At 41.8% G+C, this 25,431-nt stretch overlaps 1 protein-coding gene across 1 annotated transcript; it reads right to left on the bottom strand.

The window, feature by feature from the left end:
• Window positions 1–1,625: 1,625 nt before the first annotated feature.
• On the bottom strand, window positions 1,626–24,880 carry LOC124408782. The gene is made up of 6 exons (XM_046885971.1): window positions 24,500–24,880; window positions 7,298–7,689; window positions 6,458–7,167; window positions 5,803–5,957; window positions 2,361–2,580; window positions 1,626–2,265 (listed from the first exon to the last, which is right to left on the bottom strand). The coding sequence occupies exons 1-6, from the start codon at window positions 24,530–24,532 to the stop codon at window positions 1,931–1,933; spliced, it is 1,845 nt and encodes a 614-aa protein (XP_046741927.1). The 5' UTR covers window positions 24,533–24,880; the 3' UTR covers window positions 1,626–1,930.
• Between the last annotated feature and the right edge of the window lie 551 nt (window positions 24,881–25,431).

Below are 25,431 nucleotides of genomic sequence, written 5' to 3'. Positions count from 1 at the left end.
AGTTTGTTACTACCGCGTTATGCCGCGGCAAAATCAAAAAGAGTATACCTAACACTAAGTATATAGAAAAAAACGACTCGGTTTTTTCAAAGGTACCTTCTACACGTTCATAACTATTAATTAAGTTATATTTATAATTACTGGTAGAATAGATATTCTCCGATAGAAAATTGTTATACATATACATAAATATATATACTTGCATATATAAAACTAAACTCAGATGCGCGCACATCTTATTTTTACATTAATATAATCTAACTTTCAATGTCGGCTCACGTGAGCCTATATCCTTAATTTGTAAATCCTTAAATCCTAATCGTTCATGGAACATACAATGTTGAATATATCATAGATATATGGGACCAAAATCACCAGACTGCATCGTGCTCATAGCTGTATTATATCACCTGCTGTTCAACCCCTTCTACATAATTTCAACGTTTCCAACAATCCTGAAGAGGAAAATGGCAAATAGTGAAAACATCGGAATGTGGATACCGTTAATCAAGGATATAAGATTGATTTCGATGTTTATTTTATTTCCTTAGAACCGTATTTCAAGACTACTTCATAACCAAGTATAATCGATTACGTAACGAAATTTTTAACGCGCGAACAATTTTTCACGGCTCACCGATTTAAAAGGAGCCACGCGCAAATCAGTTTTGAGGCTCGACTAGTGTTCCAAGAAAAACACGCACCTGCAACAATGTGCCACGCCTAGAATTGTATGTCTGTATTTTTTACTTTTTATTGCACAACTTTTTTCTATCCAATTTTTTTCCAAATTATTTCATATTTTCTTTTCATTCGATTTGAGGAAGACAGCGAGACCAGCCAAGCAGCAGCGAACAGTTCCACGCGCTAAGACTGGCCTTTGGTGACATAACAACCGACGATTCAGTCCAGCAAGCAAATACAAGAGGAGGCTTAAATATACATACGTACGTTTTTACTTAAAAAAAAAATTTTTTTTTCGTTTCTTTCTCTCCTTTTTATCTAAGAAAAGGATATGAAACTACCGTAGTAAGAAGAGGATAAAAAGTAAGACGTAGAAAGAAGAGAGAAAGTAAATGTTGCTACATATGTAAGACATCGCATTCACGGGACGTTACCTCCCGGGCGATGCTTATTGCCTTTATATAACAGATTAATTAGAAATCGCCCAATGCGTATGCAAATAAGAACGCGAGAGAATGAGAAAAAAATAGCGTCATACTGACGTTGAAGAAGACAACAACAGAGGACGAAGCTACAATATACAGGACAAAAGGAACAGTAATATCTTAATTAATCGCCGTAATTGGCGTACAGTGATTCAAAAAACACACCCACCTCGACACGTTTCAAATTATTGTCCGACAAACAATAACCGTAACGTTTGATGGATTATTATGGAAGGACTTCCGGTTTTAAACTCTTTACCCTTCTTAACCACCTTTATCCATACGTGATCGGAAAGAGTTGGAAGTCAACCCGACTATAATTTTGCTCGACTCCGATCGAATTTCGAACATACATCAACGTTTCTGCACGTATCAGCTTCTTTCTTGATGATGATGATTATAATTATGACGATGATAATGATGACGAAGATGACGACGATAATATTATTAATAATAATAATAATAATAATAATAGTAATAATAGTAATAGTAATAATAATAAGGTTAAGAATACGCATAAAAATTAAGATAACCGCGGAACGAAGATTCGTCCGATCGTAAGTCGAGCACAAATATCATCGGTAATTCGGCACAGTATACTTTGATACCGTACCTGTATTCTACGCAATAAATCTAAGAAATGAACTATACAGTATACGAATTAATGTGAGGACGGAAGTGTAATTGATTGACTTACGCATACTCGACACATCAGGCCAAGGTATGCGTAAGAAATTTCCTCTTTCACGCATCTCGTTCGCCTAGAGGCAGTAGGGATGGCAAAATTGATAGACGAGTCTCTGACTGCGTTCGGTCTTCTTCATGATGCCTTTCTTGTAGTACTGTCTTATGCTACGGCTGAGCTTGTCGTAGTTCATAGCCGGGCGATTCTTTCGCTTACCCCAGAGCCTGGCGACCCGCACGGAATCCTCGATCTTGAAGACCCCTTTGCTTCGGTCCAACCACCGGATGCACGACCCGTGTAGTCCAGGGCTCTGCAAGAGTTCCTTCAGGAACTGCCAGAGATGAATGTGGGATCCACCGTTACGGATCTTTCCACCGGCGGTCTGCGCGGGACTCGGATCTTCTTCCTCGTCTGTTGAGAGAATGCAATTTACGAAGGCATGTTAGAGGGTCGCGAATTGGGATCAAGAGGAACATTGCACAATTTTGCCGTCCCTGCTAGCTTACCTTCCGAATATTCCTGCATCGCGCATCCCGAACCGCTACCCGCGGACGCTGGTCCAGCAGAGTTTTCAGAGGCCGGCGTCGAGGTAGCGTCGCCTACGTTGTTCGCGGGTGCCGCTGGAACGGTTCCAGGAGGACTCCAAGAGGCCGCGAGGGTGTTTCTCGGGGATTCCTCGACCGCCGCTTTCCAGATCTCGAGTTGAGCGTGAAGCATGCTGCCGCACTGTGGAACATATAAGACGATCGATCAAGAACTGTATTATGCATGTAGTGGAGAGGTGTTATAATAGTGCTAGTCCGTTCGGCATACAGGTACATTTGAAATTGTAATTTTTCGATACCACTTTTTCCTTTTTTTGGTCGTAGCAAAGGGTCATAGGTAGTATAAATCCAGAATTTCAATCAGATTCTGCAGTAGCTTTGGCCACCATCATAAACTTATGAGGGAATAGGTTTTTGGCAAACAACTCACCCTTCTTAATATTTTTACTAAAAATGGCCAGAATCAAACTTGTAGAAAATGGTAATAACAACTTTTTGTCTATGATCGATGTTTCCGGACATGAACCGTAAATTCAAGATGGCGGTCAAGCTGCCGCAGAATCTGGACGAAATTCTCGATTCAGACAATAGTCAGACAGTAAACAAAAAAAAATACTAGTATTAAAAAAATTTCAATTTCAAGTGTTCTTCTATGTGCATAGTGACTGGGCTATACGGGCTGGTGGTAAACAGACGCCGAGTGACTCGCGGTGCCAAAGAGAAAGCTGTCGGCAATAATGCGCAATGCGTGTGTGCGACCCACTTCGGCGTGCTGTGCGTTATGGCGTCGGTCTGGCCAATCGGACAGTCGGGAAGTTCATTACTCGACCAATCCCGAGAAGCCGGAACAATTTCAATAATTTTCTCAGTTAATTATTCACAGAACGAGCAATCACGTGAGAGTTGGATGGACAATTTTTATGTATGTAAATACATATGGATGCGTGTGGAATTGTTTTTTTTTGTTCGCTCTCTCTCTTCCTCAATTATAACTGTTGATGAAATCAAATCAATCCGATTGCGCAACGTTGTGATATCCGCGTGTGTCACGACAGACGTGTCCTTGGTAGTAAATTGCCATTTACCCCCGACGAAAAATTCTCCTTATAATTTTTTGCCATTTCTAAAGTATTCATAGGTATTATTTTTTCATTCATACATACAGTCCTACCGACAGACACATCTATCCGGATGAATCACAAGGTGCAATCTATTCTCTATTGCGGGGCTTTGCGCAGTATTTCGATTCTATTTTCTAATCGTTTCGCGAAAAAATTATTTATCACTCCAACAACGAGAGAGCGTGCGTCCAATTCGTAGGTACCTTACTTTTTTATCCTTCTTTCCTTATGTTGCATATTCTCATACCTAGTCGTAATATATTTGTTTCAAGTGGCAGCCTTTTTTTAGACACAGTTGCAAAGAAAATCATTCTGCACTGCCGGATAGATGAAATGAGAATTTGTACAGAATTTCATGGTAAATTTTTTCCAACAGTTAAAGTTGCGATTGATTTATTCTTTATTTATGTCTCGTTTTTTCTACTTTTGTTGCGAATACTCAGAGTACTCAGAAACTATACAACGAAGTGATGTTGTGTAAATTTTTTGACAATCGCATAGAAAGTTCGTTGAATACATACAGTTATAAAAGTATACGCGCGACAAATAATAATAACGAGTCGAGTCCGCGATTTCAAGGCATGTTCCGCGAATTACTGTAAATATATATTTTTGAATTTCAGTCGCGTATCGGCTTGTCAGTTCAAGTAAATATTGTTACAGCACCGACTTTCTCCGATCGAGCAGGTATACAGGTACATAATAATTACATTGAAGCAAGTTTATGCGAAATGCAATTCAAAGATTATTATTAACTGCATATTATGATGGAAATAAGTTTTATTTTTTACTCATCCAATTTTGTCGTGTACAATTTCTTCTTTCAACGTGTCATGGGTATAAATATTTAATACCCAACTATATGCGAGACTCATATCACGGGCAGCCGCGGTGAGACGTAGTTTTACCAGAAAACCGTTCCACCGCATCATTATAAAAGCGGTAAGAGAAAACAGATTTTCGTTCTTGTAAATTTACACTGTAAGTATCAAGTTACGTGTTATGTATACCTGTAGCCAGCAGTCGTAGCAGAGAGCGAGTACAATTTCCCAGAAACTCACTTTCACTCCTAAGCATATCACTGGCTCATGGCTTATAGATCAGTTCCGAGATATTCTTTCCCGTAATAATCAGTTTCCTTATTACAAACTGTACACGGAACTCTCCGGCAAATATGGTATTATATTTCCTGAGCATCTACAAGTTTGTTAACCGCTTGACGTCAAAGTTACGGACGCATCACGTCATTACTCGCGTGATAACCCTGGCGAAAATAATTTTTATGTCAAACTAGGAAAACTTTCGGGTCGTAAGAAATCGTAGAAAATAGCAGAAAATCGTATAAAAGCGTCAAAGATTGGAAATAATTGTATAAGATTGTAGCAATTTTCTTATAATTATATTATAATTTCTATGTACGTACAGTTTTTTAGGGAGTGAAAACCCCTACTGAAAAGTCCGATAATCTACGACGAATTCTACGACAAAACTATGAAACTGTTTCAAATGACGTACAAAATCGTAGAAAATTGCAAAAAATTTTCACTAGGCAAGTTATTAATAATTGTTATATCTAATTAGTAATGAAGTATCGAGTTTCCGGAAAATGTTAGAATCGGTATATTATGCGGCGGGTAATTCATACTACAATTTATACTCAGTTACAGCTTGATGCCGAGTTAATTTTATTTCGCACGAATATCTACGGCTCGAGAAGAATAGAATTTTTCTAACGAACAAGGTTCATAACTTCACATTCTTTGTCTTCTTCTTTGAACGTATCGATCACATGACGTTAGTTATAGAGGCAAACTGTATAGAAAATAAGGGAGAAGAGCAGATTCTTAAAATGTGTTGTACAGACCATATATCATACATAGGTATATCCGTCTATCTCTTGCGGTCCATTATAATACTAAAATTCCTACAAAACTTTTAATCGCGCAAGTCGTTGGTTGCGTAAGAACGCAATTATCTAAGCGCCATTTTTGACAAATATTAGCATACCTACTGAACATCACGCGTCTACGGATGATGCTGCGCATCTATGTATACTTATACAGACTCCGCCTCTGAGAGAGGAGTCGAGTAAATATTTCACTGTCCGAAAATCTGTGACACGATCGCAGTTTCTTTCCTATCCTTGTCAGACGAATACGCAATCACAGCTCGTGTAAGCGACCTGTACCTATGACATGTGTACACCTATTTCCGTGTATTCGATTCTTCAATCGAGAAATTGTGAAATTGTCCTCATCTGAATGTCAATTCGCGACTCTCACCTGCGGAGCCCTTTGGCAAAAGTCTTCCTCGGTGAGGGACGCGAGGGTGGCACCATCGATATTGAAACTCTCGAGCGGTACCGACGGTAACTGGAGCTGTCTACGAGCCCATTGGACCCAGGCAGCAACATCAGCGGCGCTCCACCGCCTCGGTTCTGAAGGAGGAATTAAAAAATGTAAATAACAGCAAGAAGATGGCGATGCGTCGTTTGAAAAGCCGATTAGTTTTTTCTCTTACAAAATTGACAGGATTGAAAGAAAATGGGGATCATCTATGCATACCCATACGTATAAATTGAAAAAGCAAATTGCACTAGACACGGCCATTGGTGCGTAGGTTATATTCCAAGGCGTGACGTCACCGCTTAGACCAATAGATGAGAACCGGTCTCATCGCCATTAGAAGCAGCGGCACGTTCCTATACCTATATAGATAGGCATAGAGGTATAGCTATTTGGCTCGGGGCAAGGTAGCCGTAGGTATGAACGTACGGGCAGAGAGATGAACGTGAAAAAATTACATCGTTGTACCGCATGTCTGCAAGCAGGTGTATGTCGGATGCATGTGTTCCGTAATGAACGGGAACTCAACGATTGGCGGAACTTCCAATTTTTCGTACCAGTCAAAAAAAAGTTTTCCGCTTTCTCAACTCACCGGGATGAATGCCTAGAGCGACGCAGGTATTGTCAAAGTCCTTCTGAAGCTGCTGTATGGCGAGGCTTAGTACCGGCTCGATTTGCTCTCTGGCCAAATCACCGACGCACTCGCTACCCTCCATGTTCTCGACGAAACCCGTCCCAACGCCTCCAAGGTCTACGGGTCTCAGGTTGTACTTTCTCTGAAAGCTTGTGTCCCTGAGAACCTCCCGGAGAAGCTGGTGATCGTTCTTCGAGTGTTCCTTAAATATCGCCTCTTCCCTTAGCTGGAGATCGCTACCCGCAGGTGAAGCGAGGTGGTGATGTTGCTCCTCCTCGAGCCTTCCGCCAGTCAAATTTTCGTTTATATCACCTGGCTTATTCTGGTGGTGTTGTTGGTGGTGCTGGTGGTGGTGGTGGTGCTGCGGCTGCTGATGATGATGATGATGAAGACTACCGGTTGTACCTCTAAAGAGGAGTTCGCGAAGGGGAGAATTCTCGTATTCTATCGCAGTAGTGTTATGGGATAACGGTGAGGACGAATTCGCCGAAAGCGGTTCCTCCTTAAAGAGTATTTCCTTCAAGAGTGGGTTCGATTCCTCCTCCTTCTTGGCAAAGAAGTCCGTGTCCAGCGAGTTGTATATGTCCTCTTCGGTACGCGGTGGTGTGCAGGGCACCGTGCAGTCCGTCGAGTCCTGATCCTTGTATCCAAGACTTTCGGCGAGAAGCCTAAAAAAGACATGGAAAACCCCAGCTGTCCAATTAGATCCGCCTATTTCTTAAACCATTTCGGTCAGCTATCAAAAGCCAATTTTTATCGAATTTGTGGACCGCTTGCTGGCTGGCGTTGGAAACTTACCTAGACTCTTGAAGGATAGCCAGGAGGTCCAAGCTCTTTTCTCTCTTGACCGGCTGTTTAGAGGCAGGTTCGGGACTCGTCGGGTAAAACTGGGCGCTGAGAGGACTCTGGGGCACGTAGTACGGGCTGGTGGGGTACCCTGGTGATCCCTCGCCGGCCGAATAATTCGGGGAGAGCTCTCCGCAGAGCCCGGGATAAGGTGGGCTCGGGTAGGTGTTCGGCGATCCTGGTCTAGGGGAGCAGGCCTCGCGCTTTATCTGGGGTGGTTTCAACAGGCTACTCTGGGGGTTCAGGGAGTCTTGGTCCTCGGGAAGTAGCGAGAGGTCGAAAGCGAACGGGCTGTAGTCGAAAGACGCCGAGAACCCAGCCGCGGACGGTACTGTCTGTGGCATCTAAAAACAGAGAGAGTGAGGAAAACACTTGATTAATCATCCTCAATTCCGGACGAGTAATTGCATGAAAAGGTGCATGTTTCGCGATATTTCCATTACTTGATGATACATGTACGCATATGCTGTAATGAATATTAATGACAGAGATCAGACCTCCAGAAAGGAAGGAAGGAAGTAAGGGTTAATGATGCGCCTTATAGGTATTTAAGGATAAATGTCAAGTCTGCCTCTTCCTTCCATTCTCCTCCATATTCCGCGTGCTACTCGAGGATCGGGTACAACACTCCGTTTATCTCGCTCCGTGTTTATTGCCTGTCTTGTCTTTGACCTGACTTCACTTTGTTTCGCTTTGTGCGCCCCATTACGGCTATACGTTCCCCTGAAGCGAGAGTACACGTCCAACTACCAACTCTACCCCGATAATAGGACCGGCTCGGGTCGGATCGGGTCGGCTCTGACATCTTGACGTAGTGCACAGCAAAGATCGGAGCGCAATAAACGATAATATACCTTGCACGTAGGTGAATTATAGCTGTGTATACCACGCACACTAAACGCACGCCTTTGGTATTGAGGCAAGCTTTTACTCATTGACAATATATAACATCATTAATAATAATTATCGCGATAATAATGGAATTGAATTGAAAACGGGTGATTCATATGAGTGTAGACTTTATAACATTACCAACAAAAATTTAAACCATAGTGACACGAGAACGATAAAATTATTACATAAACATATATATATATATATATATATATATATATACATATATTAGATTACATAAATATATTACATATTAGATAAATTACATTCCATTTGATTTTTTGATTTTTCCGGTATAATTGCAGAATTTGTTCTTATTTTCATTTTTCACGGGACTCATTCTCGTCGTCTGGTACGTTAGAGAAACAACAAGACATACGAGAGATGGTTTTTTGAAAATGAGCGGCTGCTTAACGTACGAAATATGAAATCCAATTTCTGGGATTAGGTACTTATCGACGGTACATATCCCCAGTAATAAAATACGTATGAAGCGCAATTGATTTCAGTGATATTACAGCGAATCGCTGCATCTGCATCGCCTCGACGCGACGCGTTAATCCCATTGAACAGTTTTTCGTCGTTCTTTTAGATGCTTCAGCATCTCCCCCGCTCTCACAGCAGCATCTCGTTGCCGGTCCACCATCTCCTTCACACGTGCTTCACACGCTTCTGACGTCACGAAGTTCGCTTGTATCCTGAAAATCTCTTGATACATCGTCAACCACATACGCCATGATCACATTTGTTTCTGTTCCGCCTTCCTCGGTTGACAATCATTCTTACACTCCACGTGCAATTCATTCCATTTCTCAAGCGAGGCTTAATAAACGCAGGGGGTATTAATTATTCTACGTAGCAGCATGAGAACGTATTATATGTACATGTGTATATACCCACATACGCACCAAGCGGCGACTGCACGCAGTATGTCGAAAACATTTTCATTAACTTTTAATATAATTTTTATCTTTTTATTTGCATACCAATCTACGGACCTTTCGAATTTATAACGTTGCATGGCATCGAACAAATTATACTTGGTGATTTCACCGCAAGCTTGCGTATATAAGTCGAACGTTGTGAATGATAATCTATTTCAGACGATATTTGTTTTGTTCCAAGCTTTATAAATAGAACAACGCTCAGCTTCTCACGGTTGTATTTAAACTGCGTGCCAGCTTTCGCGCACCCGACTATCAATTTCGTTACCCCAACGTTCGGCCACCAAGAGTTCACATTTATGTATACCCATACCTATGCGTACGTACACACATTCGTGCGTATACTGTGTAGGGATGCGATAGTATAGAGATGAATGAATCTAGACGTGAAACATCTGCCAGCTTCCAAATATAATACCTGTATCATATCTAACGTATACCTGCTACACGAAAAGAAGTGTTCATTCTGTACGGCCATACAAATGAAAAGTGAGCATACACTGCGCGACAAGTATACCGCCAAATAAGTGACATAAGGGAGTCGCAACGAGCATTATCCGAGCCACGGTTGCATAAAGACGCTCGATTCAATTCGTTACATTAAATAAATTGTCTTATAACAATATTTTATACGCACTCTGCCTGACTGGCGAGGAAGCTGATACGGAGAAGGAGATCGGCGATAAAGAGAAAACCGCCAGGGCGCGGGGGGCGGGGGGGGGGGGGGGGGTGAAGATAAAGATCAGTATTGGTATTGATATTGGTATTCGTATCGACATCGGTGAGCTGTTATGTTCGACGGATTCGAGACAAGGCAGGGGCAAAAAATGTAACAAAGCAAAAAAAAAACTCGGTAATAAACGGAATAGGAAGCAAAAACCAGCCACGCCTGTAAAAGTAGACCAAAACAAGATGGCGTGCGGAGGGAAGCAGGGGCGTTTATTATAGCGTGTAACACTAAGGACTGCGACGCGGTTGTTTGTGGGCTGCTGGCTGCCTCATCGCTTTACGGCGTTCGTCGACCCGCGATATAATAAAAATTGAAACGGAAAAAGGTATAAAAAAGAGCAAGCCGAAAAAGAAATCGAGTGGGGAGGGGAAAGAAAAAAAAAAGTTCAAGGACGATGACTTGTACCGGCTTCTTCTGGATGTGACGTCGCAATGGACAGATTCCTTTCTAAATTTAATTGCGTCACGAACTCTTTGTTTAGGCAGCGGCACGTGGACCTCCTTCAAATCTGCGTCCTGCCTTCGCTCGTGTCCACCTTACAATTGTTTTATATGATACAATACTGCGGCCGATGTGTCCCCGGATTACCTATACTATATTATAACGAATTAGTAAACGAATGGAGCATCCTCTGGAAAAGTTCATTTCAAGTACCTGTAAGTAATATCCGCGTGACATCAATGCGAAGATTTGCCAATAATTCAGGTGGGTAAATTTGGATGACGTCAACAGCTCTGGAGTGTAATGACGGTGTTTGACGTCCGTATAATATTATAATATGTGTACACCGCCAATGCCCGTCAATCTATGTGTAGGTATAAATGTGTAGCGTATATACGCAAGGTACCTGTTATGTGTACGTCTTTATACACATTGAGATCCATGCGCCAGTAAGTTTTTCGAATGCAAGGAAAAAATAAGTAGGTATGTATGAAAGATGTTTAAAACCAGATTAAACCGCAATACCCGAGATACTTGTAGTATTAGAAAAAGTGCCGAAAACCCTATTTAACAAAACAAACCCATAAAACCTACGACTGCTTGGATTTAATTGTCACGATAACCTACGTAGTGACATCATAAAATTTTTACGATAACATGTTCAACTCGTGCGAGCAGAAGAAATAACAAACAGATAAATTAACGTATCGTAATCGGAATAATGATCTTAAGTATGAACCATCGTGCAGGCATTAATTGAATAAAAGTACTTTTTTCACGCCTCTAATCTCTGGAGGCTGGTATTAACTTGAGCATCACCGCAAACAAATAATGTTCGAAGTGAAATTGAAGCTTTTGTACCAATTCACACGTGACACAGGCAATAATTCGCAGATGCAAATTTTTTATGCATCTACATTTTCAACGTGAAACAAAATTATATTGCAGTTGAAGTAAACAACTGAAGTAAGCAAACGGGTGTAATACGTACCAAATTAGATGTGCAATCTCTAGCCCCGACTTTGCGTTAGCCACTTTTATTTCCGTGCGTTCCGTACGTATAACACAAGACGAAGAATTTCTTAACCGAATTTCACAAGCTCAGGTACCTTTAGCACACGTACGATATTTGCTTCTTCTTTACGCACGACATTATGTAGGATTACCATAACAGCTATTGTCGTTAATTGCACAAACCGATCAAATTTCATACTGCAAATCACTGTGGGTGATGTGACCAGATATGGTTATGGCATCTATTGCATATATACAGATATTATACGTATAGACAAGTGGACACGTGGTTGATTGAACAAACGATATCTTCAAGCATTAAATGAAAAACAGATGAATAATTGTAGAATGAAAAATAAATAATTTATGCAAATAGTCACAAATATGTGTATGATAGGAATTTGATTTTTGTATTCATATACTTTTGTTTATCACCTGGTAGTTCTATTTGTCTTAGAATTTCTTTTCTCCCTATTATCACAGAGTAGGTTTTGGCCTCATGAGCTTGATACGCGCTCCAACAAATGTGCGAAGAAGAATCTTGCAACTGATTGATTTTATTCAAATTTATTTTACACTGAGATGAATTTCGTAAAAATCCATTTAAAAGCTGCAGGTTTTTAACGTTCAATTTATTTCACTTTAACATTTAAATGATCCTTCTAGTTCAATAAAGTAACGCGACTGAGGGTGCAAAATATCGCGATAATTATCACACGCATGACACATATCGTAGAATTAGAAACATTTTTCCTTAACAGAAGCCACGGTCTATCACACGTTACAAACTACACGCAAGAAGAGCTATTTCTTTCTGAGTTACTTCTTTTGAAATAAATAAGTGAATGAATGGATAAATAAATAAATAAATAAATAAATAATAAATAAACGACTTATAAGACGAACTTGTCGTTCAACTCTCCGGCGTCACGTGTGGCCGCCATGACAGTTGCGTGTCTTATGGCTCGAGGAGCGTGGTGTTGGTTAGTTTCAGCTTCTTCTCTCCCCCCGGTTCAAAAACGAAGCATCGCACCGATCTCTCTACCTATCACTCTCTTTCTCTTTCCTTCTCTCAGGTAAACCAGCGACTCGTCCTCCTCTCGTTACCAAAATCCTCCCCCTGACCCCCCCCCCCCCCCCCCCCTCCGTCCCTCTATGTTGTCACCTTCCCTCGAGCAAATTGTAGCGACGGCGTGGTCCAGCGGATCGGTACATGAAAGAACTGTTCCTGTCCAATTCCCCGCTCGACTTCGCGCCGTGTTCAGCGTATCGCGTTTTCGTCTTTGTCTCTGATTTCGAGACCGAGAGGTGCGCGGATGTGAAGGCGTAGGTACGGCGATTTTACACCATCACTTCTATTCGTCCTTACAGACTTCTACATGCTGATTCGTTCAATAGTTATGCTTGTATCTGTGATTCCCTTTTCCTTTTCGATTTGCACAAGTTGTACGTCCCACCGTTCGACGATGGCGTTGATTAAACGGTGATTGATCACTGGGCCTTGACCCATGAAATATTTTTTCTCCTTCCTTATTTCACTCGCATTTCATGTTTGAGTCAGTTTCCGGTATCACGTGACGAAGCGGACCCCTTGTCGATTCACGTATTATATAATATAGACGTGTAACAAGATCGACTCGCGGAGGATTGTTTAAAAATGTCACAGGTTCACGAGGCGGTCGAGAGAGGGTATGGGCGCCTACAAAATCCTTGAATTTCGATATTGCAAAAGCATAGGCGTACGTAGTATTACATATATGAAGCAGTCTATCTACTGCCCACGTATATAAACGACGTTGTCCGGATGGGTATCTCCGTCGTGCTTGCTCGTATTTCATTCAGTTAAAGTTCAAACCGACGACGATTATTCATAATTATGCTGTTATCGAATTTTAAAACATTTTCTTAATCATTCGTTTCAGACTTAGAACCAGGTACACGTTTTATCAGTTTTAATCGTCGAAGGAAAATAAAAAGAGCTTGATATGGTTTCAAGAAAATAATGTTAATAATAATAATATCAATAATAATAACAATAATGATAATAATCGTTGGATTCAATCGTATTATAATAGGTTCGCATTCCAAGGTTCAGGCCCAGGGAACCGATCGAGCGATAAATATGTACGATGCGCCGGTTTTTCCAACTCATCATTTTATTTCGGAAGGAACGCGCGGTGGCGATTTGCGAGTCATATACTTGCGTAAGGTGTTTGCGTCTTCTTAATTATATGCGAGAGAATCGAGATACCGAGGCGTGTGTTCAGCATACAAGCATGTTACACGTATATTAGTATTGAAAGACAAAGTTTGTATAAACAGTTAAAATAAGACGTTGTTAGCCTGCAGGGTTTCAGAAAGTCACCGTTTCACACGCAATAAGGGAGATGGAGGGAGTCAGCCATCGAAACGCGTTCAACAATTACCCGAGAGAAGTACCTAAGCGTTTTGCGAGACTGTAAAACATTTAATAACGGCAAAAGCTCATCGAGATGTTCGAGCACTGATCCTAATTTTCCTCCTCCAGCTCGTAGAGGAGCGAGGTGCAAGGTAACTGCCTACCCGAAGCCTCGATATGCTCCCATTACGGGAGGATTAAATTGTGTTACTATACTTTTACGCAATATGAAGCAATTCTATCCGTGGCACGTACAACATCCGTCTCGTTTATTCGTCTTCCTCGAATTCCCTTCGGTGCAGCCGCACCCTCGTTTTCTCTGCATCTAGCACAATCGTTTCGAGCTTGACATAATGTCCGAAGCAATGAAAAAGTACTTCAGCACTGGTATTCGCGATTGAGAATATGTGTGTAAGTCCGGAAGTTTATCGTCGTGGAAATTTTTATAATTCTACAATTTCTCAATTCAATTATTAAATATTCGATTAAGCCGGGCCGTGGTACAATAATGAAAATTAACTCTTACAGGGTGCACACAGGTATAATGGTAATAGAAATGCGTCAGTAGGTACGTTATGGTGTGTGAAGCTAGGCGTTACGCCGCGTTACCTCACTCCGCCTGTCGACACCTACACAGGTATAAGGTGAATATCTCCCAGAGTGGCCAACTCATTGTTGAGACATGGCCCTCGACGGCCCGCGTTCAGAGACATTCACCGGTCATGAGATGCAGACGTGTGTCAGCCCCACAAGCTGGTAAGTAAGAGTGGCTTGCCTGCACATAGAGCCTCGCTTCACCTTTAAACCGCCGCGATCTACGTCAAACCTTCTTTTACTGCAGTCTCTATCAACAGCATTAACAGCAGTAGCTGCATACGAAACTTCGCCGAGAAATATCATGACTATCATGAAAAGTAGGCCCAATTGCACCCGACGTATTTCGCCCTTTCCAGCTTGCATTTCTTCGTCACGAAAATTCAGTCGTATGTACAGGTATCGGGTGTGTATAACGTGTGCACTGCCAGGATTCTGTGAGTCTGTCAGTCAGTCGGTCAGTCAGTCAGTCATCGTATGGATTCGGAGGATGAACATGGTCACGGTCTGCACGTGCAGCTGGCATCTCGACGCATGTTTTAAATTGGAATGAGATTGTTCGATTCCACCTTCTCTGGTCGCGATCATCGTCATCTTGTTGGCCGTCGTCGTCGTCGTCGTTGTCGTCATGGAGAGAGAGAAGGGGCCCACGGCACATTGAATTCAAGGCCGTCCACGCCGTTGGGTTTTCCAAACCGTGCTCGCGGGTCTCTCCGGGCCAACAGCTTCCTATCTCCGTCTTCGTCGTACAAAATAAAGACGAAGAAGACGGAGAGAAAAAAAGTAACGTGCCTCAGACAGTCGCGGCGCGAGTGTCCGACCATCCACGGGGAACTACTACTACTACTACACTACTACTGGTACTACTACTACTACTACTACTTCTCATACTCACCGCCTTATACATTCGTATACATATATCTGTAAACCCACATTTGTATGATGCACACATATGTATTGCGTATAAGATATATCGATGTCGCATCTTCTTTTGCACGGCTCGCGGAGACGTCGACCAAAAAAGACGAGCTGCATTTAGCATCGATTTAAAGTTTGCTCTTATTTTCATTATATTGCTAAAGCATTTGACATTTGAGTGAAACGAGACGAATGGCGTCGCAGAAACGTCACGGAAAGGTAACGGTCCATCGCCGGGCTGCATAACTATACCATTCTATTTTCGAATTGGAGATTTCCAGCCGCTTAGCTATATCAAGGTATCCGCGAAACGCTTCTGCTGCTTGGACAAGATAAATTTAGTTTTATTATTGTACACCTGCACGTAGTATGCGTACAATATCTGCGTATAGACTCAGAATCGAGTTGCGTTTGTGTGGATAAAGCAATCCTACCGCATTCCGATCTCCAGCTCGCTAAAAAACGCGCAGCGCGAGATGAAAAAGAAAAAAACACAAAACCCGAAATAAAAAATTATCACTATCTTGTGCGCGTTAATAATAATGAAATAATTGACAGCAAGGCGATCAGGCTGGTAAAAGAAAAAACAAACGCCAATACAATTCGCCTGAATTTTTAACCGTCGATGATCTAATTTATTTACAAGGATCGTGACGTGTGTATAATGTACTCATATACGTGTAGTATACGTATACATACACCATACACGGACACCCGTTATTATAAATCACGAAAATTACGTATCGCATGTATATTGCTCCCGGCGTTGTGTTTATTATTATAGCCCATAATACCCACTCACATGTAGGAATGAAATCACTGATATGCTTGCTAAAAAATACCTTATTTAAAGAAAAAAAACAAGACAAAACTGCCTCAAGTTGCGTCACGTGTCAACTTTGTGCGCAAAGGCGTTTGTTCGATATTGGACACTACCTGCTACACGGTTACTAATGCTTACCACAATGAATAACGTAAATAGTGAAATGTAAAAGAAAGGCTTAAACTGAAAATAAAACGCATAACGCGTATCGCGGTTTTATTAAATGTGACAAGTGCGCGATCGGTTAACTTTCACGCGAATATACAATAACATATCACATGTATAATATACCTATACGACGATAAGTCTGGCGGTAGTTTTCCGATGTTTTGGTACCAAACCGCGTTGCTGCAGGAGTGGAACCCGCGGGTGAGTCTGTCCCGGGGGGCAAAGCGGCCTCCAATTCACTACAAAATTACTACTAGGAATATAACTAAATGCGTATATAACACGCACGTATGTACCGCGGCGCCTCGACTGGACTAGCCTAGCCTAGCCTGGGCTAACTTCGATTCTTCAAACGGTACGGAGGCAATCAAATATTCTCGGGGATTCCCCGGCATACCCTGGTTGGTGGCTGCACCTATAGTACAACCTTACACAAGTCTCTGACTATTCTCCTGCCCCATACACGTTCAAGTACGCTAATCGTATCGTCGGCTGCAGACAGACTTGTACCTCGAGCCTAGACAAACATCGTACTATCATAATTATGACGATATGTCCAAAATAATCCGCGAAATGGACTCGCTGCTTACCGCGCGATACAAGGTCGCAATATGGCAAAGTATTTGTATGTACCTAAATGTTGCTCTGTAACTTCCTCATAGAATGTAAGTAAGTGTATTATATACAGTAGTTCCACTATCTGAGAAAAAATTACCGTCATCATATCATGCAATCGCAACGAATTGCACACTCTTGTAATCAATTCGTCTAGATTACCTGGTACGATGATGTGAATTTTGTGTGTTCAATATTTTTCCAGATAATAGCACTAATGACCACTAAAACCTCGAAGTTACAGATTTTTTTCAACTTTATTACTTTTATAATCAAATATATGCTGAAACCGTGTTCGAAATACGTATATTTTAAACGAGGCATCCACGCTGTTGTCGGGACGGGTTAGAGTTGATATAAGAATCTGGAAAAATGAGGAAATTGTTTTTGAATTATTTGGTATTGATTTGGTGGGTATGCTTGAAAAATTTTGTCAACAGCTTAAACATGGGACACCCTAAGATACAGACATGTGAGCGCCCCACCTCGCGATACGTTCATCGTCATTTTTCCGTTCAACCATTGCAGTCGCGGGTGTGAGGCGTTCTTCACCTAATACTTATAAGATACTGCACATGCCGTATATCCACGCTTTGAGCTATGCACATAATACCGTGTGGGCACGTATAACCCCATCCTCCGCATCTCGAAGCTTTGCACGGTATGAGATTTACATACGTATGTATAATGCAAATACGATACGTGTTTGTGCATGTGTGACCGAGTGATTCTCGGAAGAGAAGAGGAGGCCATTACAGTATGTGCCGCGGTGTGCTTACCTTATACCTACTCCGTGACCGACTGATATCTCAATACGCGAACCCTTCGGCTTGAATCTATTATAATACCGAACTGCCAAGCCATACGAGTAGTACGACTCGGTCCTAGCTATGCGCCTAGGTACACTCGTGCATGGATGTATGACATGTATATATACGGCTCGAAATACTTTCGTCTGCTGTACCGATAGGCATGGCTATACATAATATGTGTGGGCATTGTTGGAGAAACGTTTACAATTTGAGATTTCGTGAGGTGTGAAATTTTTCTCTCCTTCTACCCATCCGGGTTTCCAATTGCAAAGAGATGCGTCAGACCCGAAGTTGGGTGTATTACCGATTTTTCCTTCAAGTCGTCGAATATGGCTGTAGAAATTTTCTTTCCGTGTACCGTAATTATTACCTCACTATCAAATAATAATATGATTTATAACGTAAAAAGTACAAACACCATTGTAAGTACGCCAACGCGCAAGATTTATGGCCTGAACCAATTTTGATCGCCAGTCACTGGCCTTGGTGTAAGGTATCGATATAATCCCGAACAAACCGCCGTGTGAATGAGACATGATCATAACCAGAGAATAATTTTCTTTTAGACGAAATTTACCATTCGTGTTTTACAACAAATAATATTTCCCAATAGTAGCCTGTGTTTAATAAAAGTAAAACCATTAAAGTTTCCTCGAAAGTTTAATTCTTGAATGCACAGGATGATAAGAACCAATTTCATATCCCTACAATCTTTTAACATTTTTATTCGAGTGCGTACCATACATTAGTATGCATGTAACCATGCCACTAAATTAAACCTAAGATTAAGAGGCAATAATAAGATAGTAAAAATACAGGCGTTACCAATAAATATTGTGTGCATAGACGTATATACAGAGTATACGGGTACGCGAAACTTGACTCTTAACGGAATACCATAAAACCGTGAACATGAGTATAATATAATTTATACAACAACATGTATTTAAAAATGTGCCTGCTGGGAGGACAAAAGGGTGAGAAAAGATACGCCGCACTAACTATATATATATATATTCGAAATAGGGAGGTGATTTTTACCGACGAAGAGACCTGTTTTATGAACTGAAAGGCCTCGTGGTATCGCCATTATTCATTGAACCGATGCTTCAAATTTCAGTAGTGGCATATGTTATATTAGAAGGTAAAAACATGAATGAAAAAAGAAATGAAAAACTGCACTTCTTGATTTCTTAAAATATTTACCGCCATGTTTTTTTCCCACAACGCGAGAAAACGAGAAAAGGTGCGAAGAGCATTAGATGCAAATCGGACAAAGGAATAACAGAATAAGGGATGATGCGCATTCCATATAAACATGTATGCAATGCCCCTAGTTAATTTCATTGTCAGTAAATTTTTATCTCTTGAAACTCGTCCATTAGCTTGGTGACTGACTTTATACTTTTAGCACCACACACGTGTAAAGTTGCAGAGAAGCATCATTCCACGCACAGTCAATAACGGTTAAACATACCGTGCTGCCGTTCTGTATGACGTTTACACATGATACACGTGCGTAACGTTAGAGCCCGCCTCTCTCAAACTTGCAATTTTTTTTTTAAATATCATCATAATATATTAATGAATTTTACAACTTTAATTTCATTATACTGATAACTGAATTATTGACGACAAAAATAGGGAGTTGAAGGAAACATAAGTTCCGCTGGTCGTCTAGTACGAATACATATATTGCATATCTTCATTATCGGGAATGTCGAAGAGATCGGTAGATAATATATGATCTGGGTGGAATATCATGAAAATCTGCTGAAACAAGGCGGGGTAAAAAAAAAAAAAAACAGCGACCTCGCAGCTGTACGGCTGTAAAATGAAACGATATTTTTGCAGCGACCTTTCCGTGGATAAAAGAAATGGGGATGAAATATCAATCATTCATACAGCTTGTTTTCCTTCGTTATAATTACTATCTTCTATTTTCGTTTTTCCTCGATCATTTCGTTTAATGAATTTTGCTGTAGGGCGATGCGGTCAAGACATTGCAGTTTCGAAATTGAATGCCTCCGGGGTAGAAATACGACTTCAAGTTAAATTTACAACGGCCATTATGCGCTCATTCTTTGTCTTGTCTCTCAAGCGTGCTTTTGCCGAGAACTCCAGTAACTTACCTATACCTTGCGCACACGTATACGTCTTTACTTTCTATTATACGTATATGCCAACACGCGCATGTATGCGTGCGTTTGTGTGGATGTGTATACAACGCGGGCTACAGCTCTTGCTCGTTGCTTCAGGGAACTGCACCGCGTTGTTCGTCGCAATTCGCTGATACTGTGGGTACACCGAATTCTTTGTTGCAAACCAAGTTGCCCGATTATACCTACGAACCCTTGCTCTAACATAGGCGAATACCTATAAGATTGTTTCTGCGTTGCAGCGTATTCTCATATAACTGGTCTAATTGCCTCTTACCCGTTCGTAAGTGAAAAAAAATTGTTTCAGTCATGGGTAAAGAAAATAGTATATTGTGTAATAAGGAGGCAAACGCGGTTTTTTCTTGTGTACGAAAAGACCGTTGCCTCCTTTGTGCATACGATTTTCCACATAACAAGAGTATGTTACGCGTTTTTTCACGAAGCACGAAATTGAGGATAGGATCGCGTAGCGTCAGATTTGTTCGGGACACCGTATGCGCGGTACAGAAAAGACCACTTTTAATCCTAGGACTCGGAAGTATAATCTTTTCGATACTCCGCGAATGCGCACTCACAGACTCACTCATGCAAAACATGCTTGCGTTATATAAATGAATTTTTCTCGCAAACAATGATGTAACGGATCGTGTGGAATATGCGCGGAAACTGCGAAAACATTTATATTGTAGTTAAAAATGTGCGGGATATTTTCGAAATCCAATAAGATTAATAGAGAAAAACACCAAAAAACTCTATGTTTGCCAATGTTATTTTTTCTGTAATTGTTCGCTGTATAAGATCTGCATTTCGTTAATTGTATTCACTTACTACCTATAAAGTGAAGTACATATGTGAAGTATATAACGTATGTACCTATAATACAGCCTACCCCGAGGGAACGTGAGTAGTCTTTTAGTGAAAGTCATATCGAGTGGCCTGCAGTACGTGAAGGAATAGTCTACAAGCCGCCAGGTCTGCACTACGTTTATTGCTCAATACCAACTAGGAAGATGACGGGAATATTAACATTATACGTACGCCGCTTTTATACTGCGATCTTTCTGTATGCATATTACGTATGTAGGTGTTACATGTATACATGTCTCGTCCCTCGGACTCGAGTATTGTTACGGGTGGGTATGACGACTGTACAGATAATAAAAGTGTGTTTATTTAATAAGATTTTTCTACCTCTCTTTCTCTCTCGGCGTCGGGGGTCGGGGAGGACGGGGGTCAAAGTACGTTGATTGATATCGCGCCAAAATATAAACCTGTCATTTTGTAATACGTAGGTATAAGTGTATAGACAGGTGTAGGTAGGTACATAGGAGCAAAAGATCGAGCCATCGAACACGGGAATGACGCAATAATGCGAGAGTCAATAATTCATTCAGCGCGGGATAAATGAGCGAGTATCGAGCATACACTGCAGGTATACATATTATAATATACATATATAATAATGCACATATTATATTGTACATGTTACTCTGATATATCAAGGTGAACTATATTTATATACCGGTATATCAACTCGGGCGAGCGCGAGTGCGAGCGCGCGTGAAGGACTTTCGAATTAGGAAATAATTATACGCAGCTCTGATCCGTGGCGGCAGCGACGTCGCGATGCACGAGGACCGCTAATAATCTTACACCGAAATATAAATATGAGTATCGAGTACTTGCGTACATCGAATGGAACATAACGAAAGTTGCGTGTGCAGGATTCGGATGTTCCCCGAGGAATATGCCTCGGGGATGGCTGGCGGTGTGTCGCTGATGTTCCTCCTACTGCAGGCAGAAGGATGCGGATCGGAACGCAGGCCGTCGTCCTCATCCAGCATCGTCGAGCGGTTCATTCTCATTCCGAGAAAAGGCAGAAGGTCGAACCAAGAGGCAGGCAACCAGGTAATATGCGAACTGCTCCCGGACAGTTGAGCTCGGTACCGCACAGTACATAAAAGTCTGCTTAAAAGCTCTTCTTCTCCATTGTCCAGCGTCGAGGGATATCCTATCCGTGCTCGCGATTGCTTTCCGTGCACCAGTCGACACAGCACTGGTCATACAAGTGAACAAGTGAAATAAATACGGCGAATTGCGGCAGAGAATTGGCGGAGTACTTGAGCGGCGCAAATCGTCCCTTCAACGGCGTAATTTTTCCGATAGAGATTCCGAAAAGTATCGCTCGGCGCTCTCGTCGGGAACAATAAAATTCTTGTCGTTTTATAGGGGTCGATGTAATAGGAACTTAAGTACATCCAAGCCGGTGCACGTAAAAAGGCAACGAGTAACGGGTAGAGCGGTCAACGCCGTCGCGGCGATATTTCGTGGAACAAAAACCTCAACGAACGTACCGCGCGATCATGTAACCACTTTCACCAAAATTTCTCGTCTTCCTACCAGGTACCCGGCCCGCCATCTTACAATCGGTACAAGATTCGTTCTTCTTTGAGGTAGTGTTCACTGTACACGGAAGGTATCATAATTACGTAGCTACTCTCGTTCCACGCTTCTCTGATTCTCTGATTTCGCGATCAATGCCGTCTCAACTTATTGTTAGAGCTACAACTGCATCGAAAGTCAAAGTCGTAAGAAAGCAACCATTCCAAGAGCAAGGCGATTAATCGATTCTCCATCTGATCGCGAGTCTCTCGCTTCACCCTTGAAATCGTATCGCAATGCGCACTAAGGACAGACAGCGCATACATTGTTGTACGCCTGCGGCGGGATAGATAAATTATTGACTTGAAAATGTTTTGCAGAATTACGGAGGAGAGGTTGGTAGAAAATTAACCAGGGCAGGGTACGTTTACAATGTAATATATACATAGGTTCATTATACGAACGCTGGCAAGGACGTCAACTACATAGATACCCATATACCTACGTGCAGTATGGATAACAAGCGTGCCGGCACAAAGCGTGCCTTTTCTACTGATCGCTTGCTGCACCATTCGCGAAAGCATGTCCCAGGAGCAAGTCCGACCGACAATCACCCGCACTTCATTATTCATTCACGCGTACAGCGATAAAGAGCAAAGGCCCGTTAAATGTGGCGGAGGTGGTGTGCGGGGGATTTTTCCATTATTTCGATTTTCGCAACCGATTTGTGTGCCGCAACTCTTTCTTCTTTTCAGACTTGGATGAATAAAACAATGTTCCTATATAATTGACGGTTAATTGATATTTCTCCGACCTACCTCGCAATATGTATGTACCTACTCACGTAACGCCGTGTCGGCTGGCGGTCAAAAAGCTTGCCAAAGAGCTTGCAAATACCGCAGCTCCTATGTGGAGTGTAAGGTGAGAAACGCGGCACTAACAGTTTGTAGGGAGATTGTTTTCTATCGATGAAGGAAATGAATGGGAAGTTCGGATTCTGCGGGTACGAAATGTCAGGGGATAAGGAAACAAATTTTCTTGAAAAAATTAAAACGGATCATAGCAAGAGAGGAGTAAAGTCTTACCCCGCAAAATTTTCCATCCACAAATGCGTTGATACGTGTACCGGTACACGTTCTGCGTCTCGATTGAATTTCTAGACACACGCTCGGCGACGTGAAGAAGCAGTCGATTCGAAAGTGTGCTGACGCGCTGGCAGCTAGGCCGGTCTTTCTATGACAGGGGCGTATTTACTCGCGCTGAACCCTGTGTCAGGTATTACACGTATGTTATACCTATAACCGGCCCGAGGACCTAAGCGGCGCGATTAATTACTGGCATTTGATGCTGCTTTCAGAGATCGAGCTGAACAAACGTCGCTGACTCTTCACTGACTAATCTGCCCTTCGCTTTTATTGCGTTTTATAGTTCAGCTAGCCATTGCCACAACGCACGCGTCTCTCTTCCATAATCCTTGAGCGAGGCGCAACATCTTATAATTCGGACAACGATTACGAGAAAATCGTTAACTTCGCTAACCTCTGCTGGAGATGAGGACGGAAGTCATTGTTTCGTAGAACACAATGACGGTCAACTTATTATAGTTTGTATTATGTGTTCAAAAACGAATAGTTGGGTGTTTAATTTCTCCTTTAGTCCAAATTATGTAAAAGAAAAAAATGAAATTGAGCAACTCCTCCGAGCGATGCTCGACTCGCAATCAAGCGGTAGCGCTAGCGCTGAAGGAACGGTAAGTAGGAAATTTCTCGTGACCGCAACTCGCGTTGCCTCACTTCATTCAAGTCAATTTCCAGGAACGAGGCTACGTATAAGGCAAGTATAATAAATTGTTCGTACTTCGACGTTTTCTCTTGATCCCGTAAAAATATTTAGGAAAGAGTAAAAAAGAATCTTGAACTATGAAGTAAGTTGGGCCAATGTATTCGTACCTTTCGTACAAATGTTTTTTTTTCTACCCCTCAGAAATGGTGATAATTAAAGCAGGTCTTTACGTTCGCAAGTACGCGTGATACTATAGTATGTAAAATTCGAAAAATCCAAGAATAGTTTGTAGAAAACAAATGTTCGATGTGCGATGACATTACTCTGCATTGCATTTTGTGATCGATGAAAGATTCTGTAGATCATCGCCTCCTTATCCCTATTGATTGCGTTGGCGCAGAATGTCGACGCTTGAAAACCGACATGCTTCAATTGTCAAAAAGAAGAGAAATAGAAAAATGAACGAGACCAAAGACTTACCGAATCCATGTCGAAGCTACTGCCGTACACCATGACGAGATCTGTCACTGACGATCGTGTGGCGCGCGTACAAACAATTGGGTGATTCAAGATTTATGTATCACTCGCGAATTTCTGAACACGAATGAATGAATGAATGAATGAATAAATACATAAATAAATAAATAAATAAATAAATGCGGACCCGCAGAGAAAGGAGGGATCGGAAAGGTCGAAGCGTGGGCGACGTGCACGCAGGTAAGTAATAATAAATAAATAATAAAAATAGAATCGCGCACTCGTCGGTCAAAACATGAATGGCCTATCCCTATACATCTGTTGCGTCTCGAGAGGTCTCGGCGTAACTGAATCAGCCTGCTCGCGATACAGCCGTCGACTCGCAGCGCGGCGAACAGCGCGCGCCAAACTCGCAAAGCATCGCGCCGGCGACGACGATCGCTCGACCTACAAACTAGTGTCCACGCATGCGCCGCGCGGCAATCTCCGCGAAGCGAGCACCCCAGATCAAGATATAATTGTTTACTCGGAGTTTTATTCTTATGTAAATGTTGTGGATCGGTCGCGGGGGAGGGATTTGTCCAATTGATGGTGTAAACAGGCGAAAATTTTCTGCATACCATCGCGCGTGATGCAACTTCCCAGCGCGGTTTCAATTTCGATTTTTAAATCCATTAACCGATTCCCGTCTTATGAAGCTAAGTTTTCTCGGCGAGTTCGAATACGTGTATCTTGTCGAAATTTTCACGAGAGACGATTTTGCTGGGTCGTTAATTTGATTTAAAATGACTGATAATTACAATCGTTAATATGAGGTATCAAAGTTGTGACGAGTCTACGTGTTCCAACCCACAGATATAGAGACGCTTGTACCGTGCTCTACAAGATATCGCAATGCGGTGGATGCATGTAGATGAATCAGCTGCGATTCGACA

This window comes from Diprion similis, chromosome 8 (assembly GCF_021155765.1).
Source record: "Diprion similis isolate iyDipSimi1 chromosome 8, iyDipSimi1.1, whole genome shotgun sequence".
In the NCBI taxonomy this organism is placed as follows: domain Eukaryota; kingdom Metazoa; phylum Arthropoda; class Insecta; order Hymenoptera; family Diprionidae; genus Diprion; species Diprion similis.
This window is presented reverse-complemented; position numbering and strand designations above follow the sequence as displayed.